Source organism: Haliaeetus leucocephalus, unplaced genomic scaffold, assembly GCF_000737465.1.
Source record: "Haliaeetus leucocephalus isolate CR32 unplaced genomic scaffold, Haliaeetus_leucocephalus-4.0 Scaffold577, whole genome shotgun sequence".
NCBI classification, from domain to species: Eukaryota; Metazoa; Chordata; class Aves; order Accipitriformes; family Accipitridae; genus Haliaeetus; species Haliaeetus leucocephalus.
In genome coordinates this window covers 7,019,976-7,028,558 of record NW_010973013.1, presented here as the reverse complement: position 1 = coordinate 7,028,558, position 8,583 = coordinate 7,019,976, and the positions used below count along the sequence as shown (strand labels likewise).

The window sequence follows — 8,583 nt, the reverse complement described above, 5'->3', positions numbered from 1 at the left end:
CCAGCCCGTGGCCCCCCCCCGCCCCCCGGGCCGCCCCCCGCTGCCCGCCGCCACAAGGAGAATATCTCCGGTAAGCGGGGACGGGGATGGAGGGCTCGGGGTGAGGGTGGGGGGATCGGCCCCGTGTATCCCCGTCCCGTAGGGCTGCCGCCTCTCCGACCCCCCCCCGCCCCCCCGCCCCCGGCAAGGGTGGGTGTCGATCCCCTTTGCCCCGGGACGGTGGCACCGGTGCGGTTCTCTGGCCTTGGCGGCGGTCCTGGTGTTACCGGTTGGTGCGGGAGGGGAACTTCGTCCCGGGCCTGCTCCCCCACGGGTGACTGGAGCCGTGTTTTGGGAGCTGGGTTTGGTGTCCGTGCTCCCAACGGGAACGTGACTCTTCCCCTCCCGCATGCTGCTGCCAGACGAGGACAGCCTCTCCGGGGACGCCAGCGACCTGAAGATGCCCACGTCCCAGATCAAGAGGAAGAAACGCCGGCACAGGTAGAGCCCCAGAGCGGGGTTGTCCCCATTCTCACCTCCTCGCTGCTACCGCCAGCCTCCCGCTGTCCCCTCTGGTCCTCGGGCTGGGGCGGTGGATGTCCCCAGGGGAGCAACGAAAGAGAAGGGCTGTAGCTGGGGGGGAGGATTTTCAGGTGGAAAAAACCTCAGCGGGGAAGGGGCTGCCAGCCCCGCTGCTTGCCGTAAGAGTCTGGACTGTGTCACAGGACGCTCTCTCTTCTCGGCAGGACGGTGTTCACAGCTCACCAGCTGGAAGAGCTGGAGAAGGCTTTCAACGAAGCTCACTACCCCGACGTCTATGCCCGGGAGATGCTGGCCGTGAAGACGGAGTTGCCGGAGGACAGGATACAGGTGGGTGGCTGTGCTGGTCCTCTCTCCCCGTGGAGTCTGCGGGCAGCCGGCTGTCTCTTCTGCTCTGCGACCAGTGAGCGCTGGCAGTGGGAAAGTGGTGGCACTGAAATGATGCAGGCGGTGGGAATGTGGTGGCACTGAAGTGCTGCAGGATGCTTGGGGCGCGGGGGGCAGCTCAGCTTCCACCCCCACCCTGCTCCAGCACTGAACAGGCTCCAAATAGAAATGCAGAACCAGGGGACAGAACTGGCCCCGACAGCTGCTTGCTGCCAGCAGCTCGGCTCTGTCCTCTGGAGACTCAGCTCCTGCCTGAGCTGGGTCTCCGGAGAGCGATTCAGGAGCTGCTGGGCCAAGCTGTGTCCCACTAGCTTGCTTGCTAGCTTGTCCCTTTGAGGGACACATGGCATTTTAGGGCCTGATCCTGCCCCACTGTGGAGCAGCCCATTGGCTTAAGAATGGGGTGGTGGTTTGGGCAGCAGCCAGGCTGTATCTACACCCCTTGAGGCTTTGAACGCAGGAAGGGGTTGGGGAGAGGGACCTGAGCACTCGCTGTCATCGTTGGTCACTGCATTACAGACCCCCTTTTCTGGAGAGGTTGGTGCTCCGTGTGGAGGCAGCAGAGGGGCCCCGCGGGCAGGCGAAGCGTAGGGTGACTTTGGCTGGGATCACCCTCCTGTGTCACGATCAGCCTCGTGTAACGTGTGTTCCCTCTCCCCCCCCCTTCCTCCCCTCTCTCACTGACACCCACGTGTGTGCCCTCCTCCAACCCCCTCCCCACGCACTGCCCCGGCCGCCCTCCCTCGGCCACCCGCGCATCTGCACCCTGCGCTCGCACACCCAAACCCCTCCACGCACCCCCGCGGCTGCCCCCTTGCCCTGGACGCACGCTCCTCCGTGCCCAACGGGCCCTGGACGCCCGGCCGTGGGGGCTATGTCCTCCCCAATCCCACCCCTCCGTGCTCTCCTGGCTGTTACCCCTGAAGGTTTGGTTTCAGAACCGAAGAGCCAAGTGGCGGAAGCGGGAGAAGTGCTGGGGCCGGAGCAGCGTGATGGCCGAGTATGGCCTCTACGGGGCCATGGTGAGGCACTCCATCCCTCTGCCCGAGTCCATCATCAACTCCGCCAAGAGCGGGCTGGTGGGATCCTGCGCCCCATGGCTGCTGGGTAAGTGGGAGCTTGGGACTGGGGGGGGGAGTCAGGGGGCAGCTGCGGCGCGAACCACCCTTCCTTTTTATGACGGTCCTTGCCTTTTCCCAGAAAAGAATGGGGCCCCGGCCATGAGCTGTACGCAGGCTGCCAAGCGTCCTGGCTTTTCCACTCCTCCCTTGCAAAGAACAGTTAGGAAAAGGCAAACCTTTTACTGCCGTGTCAGACAGGTGCCTGCACGAGCTGAGGTATCGCTTCCTAGTGCTAGCAGCCAGCATGGGAGTTGCAGGGCGGCTAGGAAGTCATCAGCCTCCCCCCCAAACTGAACATAATGTTAATGCTACCTCAGAGCTACCCTCTGCTCATACACGGTCCTACGCTGAGGTGGCACTCGAAATCCTGGCTGGGATGGGCCGTCACAGCCCCCCTCTCCCCGTAAGTCTTCCCCACTGCGGGGGAGGTATGGACCAATTCTGCTGCAAGCCATCCTCTCGGGCTGTAGAGAGCAGGTGGCAGGGCTCCGGGTTGGGAAAGGCTGGTAGCTAGCATGAGTTTTCCTCGGGATGCAAGCGAGAGCTGAAAGGAACAGCAGGAGGGCAGGGAGTGATGCTGAGCGGTCCCGGGCAGAAATAAGCAGCCGGCGCCCTTGGCTTTGCTCTCTGCCCTCTGCAAGGCATGCACAAAAAGTCCATGGAGGTGAGCAGGAAGGCGGAGAGCCAAGAGAAGCTGGCAGATGGCTGGCGAGCGGAGCAGGAGGAGGAGGAACTCAAAGGGAAGCAGGCCAGTTCCCAGAGGGGCTCCGACAAGCTTGGCCCTGCAAAAGATTCGGAGGACACAGCCATCGACCTCTCCAGGACAGCCAAGCACGAGAAGAGGGGCGTACTGAGGCAGTGCATCAACGGGGACCCCCCCCAGGAGCAGAAGGACAGGGACCGCTGAGCTCGGGCTGCCCTGGAGGAGGCCAGACCTCGCAGCTTCCTGGCGAGATAATAATATTTATTGATTTATTGATATATATATATATATTTTTCTTAAACAATTGAACTTTTATCTGAATTCAGGGCATTTTAAAACTGGGCACACACATCCCCTTGTCCCCTCATTTTCAAGCTGTTCACTTCTCAACAGAGCCAGGGTGGAGGGTGGGAGAGGTGTCCCAGCGGGGCCAAGAGCAGTGAGAAAATGAGACCGCGTTGTGGTCAGCATGGACTGCTGCTGGGGAAGAGCCGTCCTTCCCCTCTGGGCTGTGAATGCTTCCCTGGCTAGCCAGGAGCACAAAGAGCAGCAATGCAATGGGAGTCGCTCCCTTCTCAAATGCGCGGGTGCAAAGACGGTGCAGGAGTTTACAGACGCCTTTTCCGAGCACTTCCACCCCTGCACAGCACCCGTGGGGCAAGTCCCTCCGCTTTGAGCACACAATTCTTCCACCTTGAGGAGCAGCAGGGTTTTTAAACACAGTAGGGTTCATCCTCAAGCTGGTGTAACCTGACAGACACACCGGTTTATACCTCCTGAGGATCTGGCCTGCCAATGCAGCCTTATCACTGGATTTACACTGTGTAGCTTCCTTAACTCATATTTGGGAGAAGGGGGTAAAGACATTTTTGTTTATGCAATGATTTTTGTACGCTCTTGAATGTTATCTGCCACGCTATGCATAATAGAACAGACCTTTTTGAAAACCAAGCCATAATATCCTGGAGCAATTAAACGATTTTGTGAATTGACATAAGAAGATATTTTGTAATTGTCTGTAAAAAGTGTTAATGTCAGAGCTGTTTCTTGGTTGTCCTATATTTATGTCTAAAAGCACTTTAGTGATCTGGATTTTTGAATGTGGCTCTTCCTGTTTTGTCCACCATTTATTTATTACACATCCATAAATAAAATTGTGGTGTATCTTTGGTTTTCATGCTCTGCGTTGCAATTTGTACCTTCCTTTGGCACACCTCATGGTTGCTGCTAGCTTTGAACAGATCCTCCACAGACTCGTGCCTAAACTGGGTTGGAGAGCTCTGCTGAGGCAGTGTAGTCGTTCCAAGGGGGCAAAGCAAAGCCCTCGTGTGTCTCCCCAGAACTGAGTTCCAGTCCAGTGGCCTACACATGCCAGAAGGTGATTCATTTGTGCCAGTCAAAGAGCCAAACCACAGCTGATGGGTTAGGAGATGGTCCGAAACAGAGCACGTGGCCAGTTCTTGAGGGAAGTCATGGGGAGAAAGTTGCTCCATTCTCCCGAGCGTTGTTGAAAATCCTCCTTGATACAGCTCAAGTGTGAGGTTTTCCTGCCCTGATGGCAGGAAAGGCGCTTTACCTCTTGAGCCTCTATGCAGTCCTCTCCTCCTCCTGCTGATCCTGCCACTTCGGAAAGTGTGGAATTGGACCCTGTGTCTCCACGTCTCTTGTGGTGAAATACAAGGAGCAGCTGCTCACTTGGGCAAGGTGAATGCATGGTGGGAGGCACCGCTGGGGGCACCTCTGCCTTCTGGGGAGGGGCACAAAGCAGCTGGGTGGTCCCAATCGCACAAGCACCCCCAGCGAGGCACAAAGGGTGCCGTGGCCATCCAACTGCCCGACTGCTGGCTGCGACGGGTCCTCACCTCACGGCTGGGCTGAACTGGCACACACACATGCCGTGACAGCTCTTGTGGAACACCTCCAGTTTGAACCACTGGCCAAAACATAACGGAAAATTATCAAAAGATTTTATTAAAATCTGAATAATTCCAATTTGGAAGGTTTCCTAATACAGCTCAGGGAGTGTGTGGCCATGTAACGATGCTGTCACCTGTCCCCACCTCTGCTGCTTGGCCTGGCTCCTTGGACACAGGCAGCCACCGGCTGTGCTGGGCGGGCAGAGAGCGGTGGGACACTGGCTGGGAAGAGCAGAGCAATAAAAGTGGCATCTGCAGATTCCCTGCCTTTCGCCTCCTCTACTTGGCCAGGCCCTGCTGGGCGGGGGGGAACATATGCATAGCAAATACAAGCTTTGCAGCAAAAAAAAAAAATGTTTGACGGGGGGGCCGTGGGGAGCACGGTTCAGGGAAGGACCAGCCAGGGCTTACTGCAGCAGCAATTAGGCTCACCGAGAGCCGAGACTTAGCACATTGGAGGCCTAATCCTGCCTGAGCAGCATCTGCAAACCTTTTATTTGGGCCGTGCCATGCTGGCACTGGATGCCTGCAATCATTTTTTTTTGCCGTGCCCGTGTGCAGATGGCCTGGCTCTTCGCCTTGTGTTGGGTGCAGCGCCACGAGAGCAAGCATGTCACCACCACAACTGCTACAAGGGGAAACACCACAGCCCCGGCCCCGCACAGGGGTGCGGACAAGTCTCCTGGTGGGCTCCCAGCTCTCATCTTCCACTGTGAAGGGGGAGTCACGGGGAGGGCTGCTGGCCCGAGGCACTTTTCGTGTGCTAGGAAGTAACCACAGGATGCAGCTGGGTACGCCAGGGCTCAGAAGTGCCCTTGCTGCTCCACTCACAAGGTGAGAGCCCAGGGGAGGCCAAGTGAAGGGAGGTGCTGGTGGATGACAGCAACTGCCCAAGGCTGGGCTCCCGGTTGCCACCAGGAGCTGGTGGCAGGGTCTGGTGGGGCAATCCTCAGAGCAGGGACAGTCACTTGCCTCTTAGCTGTCTGCGCTAAGCCTGGCAGGGAAGTGCTTGCTGTCCTCCATATGTCGCTGTGGTTGTAGCGGCAGTAGGAGTACGGCAGCACATTCTTCTTGTCGTTGCTTCACATTTCATCCACCCTGAGATTAGCGGTAGACAAACCCAGCCACGACTCCTGCCAGTACTGGTTCAGACCAGGGCCGGTTACGACTGTGTGACACAAGAAACCCTGACTTATGGCAACGGCTGCCGCTTGCGCACACCTCCGCTGCTGCAGTGGGGTTGCCCATGTGAGACCCAGCAGCCATCTTGGTGACCACACCAGGGCCTGGCTGGCACGAGCTTCCCTCTGTGAGGGGCCTTGGGGGTCCCTCAGCCACAGAGGCTGGGTTTGCTCAGGTGGGAGATCCCTTCGATGCAGCATGGGCAGAGGAGTTGGTAACATCAAAGCCACCATTCAGCAGCCGGCGCTGCCGCAGCCTCACTTCAGTTCATCCGGGCTGCCATCCGCTCTGGCACATCCAGATCTTTTCACGGTGCCACGTGTACAGCGCTAGCCGGGGACTTAAGCGATCTGCTAAACCAATCATGGAAGAATGGATGAGGAAAGGGAAAAGGGAATAAAATGAGATTATTTTGGTACCTCTCGGCTTTTATGGGATTGGAGGCTGACTGCCAGGCATGCACGTCTGGGGGTTGCAAGGAGGCGGTTGGGGGTGTCCTGGTGATGGCCCCAGAGTCGTCCGGTACAGAGAAGGCTGCAGGGCTGCATTTGCAGAAGCATCCTCACGGAGCCATTTCTGCACAGATTAGTAATATTCATTCCTAACTGGCATTTTGTCTCAGCTGATCCTCCCAAGCCGCTGGCTAGATTTTCAAGACTGGGACGGTAGGAAGCGAGTACGAACGTTTTGTAAGTGCTCCCTCGTGTGGAGTGGGGCGAACCAGAAGCCTCACTCCTTCCCCTCAGTCCAACAGACCCCTGTCTACCTGCGGGGCGACATGCAGGGGTGCCTGGATGCAGAATTAAAAGAATCCTACGGGGGTTTGTTTTTCATTACTCGCTTCTTGGCTCGCCAACAGGCACTCGGTACAATAAGCGGTCCCTTCCCCAGAGCAAGCTGGGTTCTGGCAGCAGGCACAGGCTTCCTCCAGACTGCTCCTTTCCAAGGTTAGTTCAGCACTGACACCAACACAAGCAGATTCTTATGAACCAAGCGGACGTATTCAGCCTGCAAAAATCTCACCACGCTGGCGCCGGAGAAGGCAACGTGTTCTGCTTGATAACATATTTCCATACATTCTGTATGGTATGTCTAAATATGTTGATGGTTTTAATATTTTGTACCAACCATGGAAACTGGTTTGCTGCTAGATGACTGTAAAAGGGAGATGTGGTAAATAATTATTAGAAATCTTACACTAACACTATGACTGAAACAATAGACAAAAGTATAGCCAAGCAATTAACTAGTAGGGGTAGCTACTCGTAAGTTTTGCAGTTCTTTGCTCTTATGACTAGATGTTCCTGTACGCTAGATGAGAACAATGTTGAAACTGACCACATGTGATTGAAGCTGCGTTAAGCTTCAAGATCAAAGAACAAGGACAAGAATAAAGACTTCAAGGAGAGCCAATGAGAACTTCAAATGGGTCGGTGGTCGCAAAAGCAGCCCTTTGACTCAGATGGATCCTTCATGGCGCATGATCGGATGTAGGCAGTACTAAGATAATCAGTTGCAATTATTTTTATGTCTATGTATACTAATCTGATTAATATGCAATTAGTTATTCTATATAACCTGTTAGTGCTAAAACTGTGGTATGCATGTTAGGTGAACTATCCCCCGTGCATCCAGTGCTGCAATAAAGAATGCCTGCCTTCTAAAACTCCAAAACGAGGTTTAGAGAGTTTCTTCGATCGGCTTTTCGGTATCGCGCTCTGGCTGCGTGCCATTTCTCTCTGACTCCACATTCTGCCGGCGCTGGGCTCGGAGAAGGGGCAGGGCAGCAAAGGCCTCCCCCGCCTTTTTAGCCCCGTTTCCCCTCTCTCCCACCTTCCCCAACCTCTGGCTGCGGCCCCGCTGGAGCCTGAGGAGGCCGAGGCCGGTACCACCCCGTTGCTCTGCGCCCAGGCCTCCAGCCCTCGGCGGCGGCTGGGCCGGGGAGCGAGGCCTCGCGGAGGCCCAACCCTGAGGTGAGATCGCCTCAGCCGCCGGGCAGGGTGCCGTTACTCCCGGTATCGCTGACCGCCAGCGCCGCTCGAAGCGGGACCGAGCCGGGCCTCTCCTAAGAGAAAGCAGCCACTCGCCACCCCCGCTCTATGATCCCCGACGCTACTGGGGCCGCTCTACGCCGCCGTCTCCGTGACCTTGGCGGAACAACGAGGAGGCCCGACGGGACCGCCCTGCGCCTGCGCGCCGCGTCCTCTCTAGCCGCGCAACTCTACGGTAGCGGGGCGGGGCCGGGCCGTTCCGCCCGGCGGCTCTAATGGCGGTGGCGGTGCTGCGGCCGCTGGACGCTCCCCCGGCGGAGCTGGCACCGGCCACCGCCCTGCTGCTGGCACCGCCGCCGCTGTGCGCGGCCTTACGCGGTCGGGGCGGCGGGCTGGTGCTAGCGGTACGGCCGGCGGGACGCGGCGGGGCTCAGGCCGTATTACTGAACGCCGTGGCGTTAGAGGCCGGCGGCCGGCGGGGCGCGGAGCTGTGGTTACGCGGGGCCTTGTTGCGGCGGTTGGGATTGGCGGCCGGCCGGCGGGTGGCCGTCTGGCCGGTACGCCGCCCACCGCCTTTGGCTTGGGTATTGCTGGGAGCCGTGGGAAGGACGGGACGGCCTGTAAACGGTGCTGTGCTTGTGCGGCGGGGCGAAACGGTACCGGGACCGGGACCGGGGCCTGGTCCACTGGTGTTAGAATCGAGGCCGGCGCTTCAGGGGTTGCTAGGCAACGGCACGCGCACCGCCCTCGCCCCCCCGCCCCCG

The 8,583-nt window shown here is 58.1% G+C and overlaps 2 protein-coding genes across 2 annotated transcripts in view; both read left to right on the top strand.

Moving 5' to 3' along the window:
• The window catches only part of VSX1 (visual system homeobox 1), a 30,831-nt gene extending 27,897 nt beyond the window's left edge, over nt 1–2,934 (top strand). Inside the window, exons 2-6 of the mRNA XM_010577863.1 lie at nt 5–70; nt 402–480; nt 726–849; nt 1,833–2,013; nt 2,669–2,934. Coding sequence (XP_010576165.1) covers nt 5–70; nt 402–480; nt 726–849; nt 1,833–2,013; nt 2,669–2,934 — 716 coding nt within the window. The remainder of the gene's footprint in view (nt 1–4; nt 71–401; nt 481–725; nt 850–1,832; nt 2,014–2,668) is intronic.
• A 5,160-nt stretch (nt 2,935–8,094) lies between these two features.
• Nucleotides 8,095–8,583, top strand: part of PEX6 (peroxisomal biogenesis factor 6) — a 15,756-nt gene continuing 15,267 nt past the window's right edge. Inside the window, exon 1 of the mRNA XM_010577862.1 lies at nt 8,095–8,376. Coding sequence (XP_010576164.1) covers nt 8,095–8,376 — 282 coding nt within the window. The remainder of the gene's footprint in view (nt 8,377–8,583) is intronic.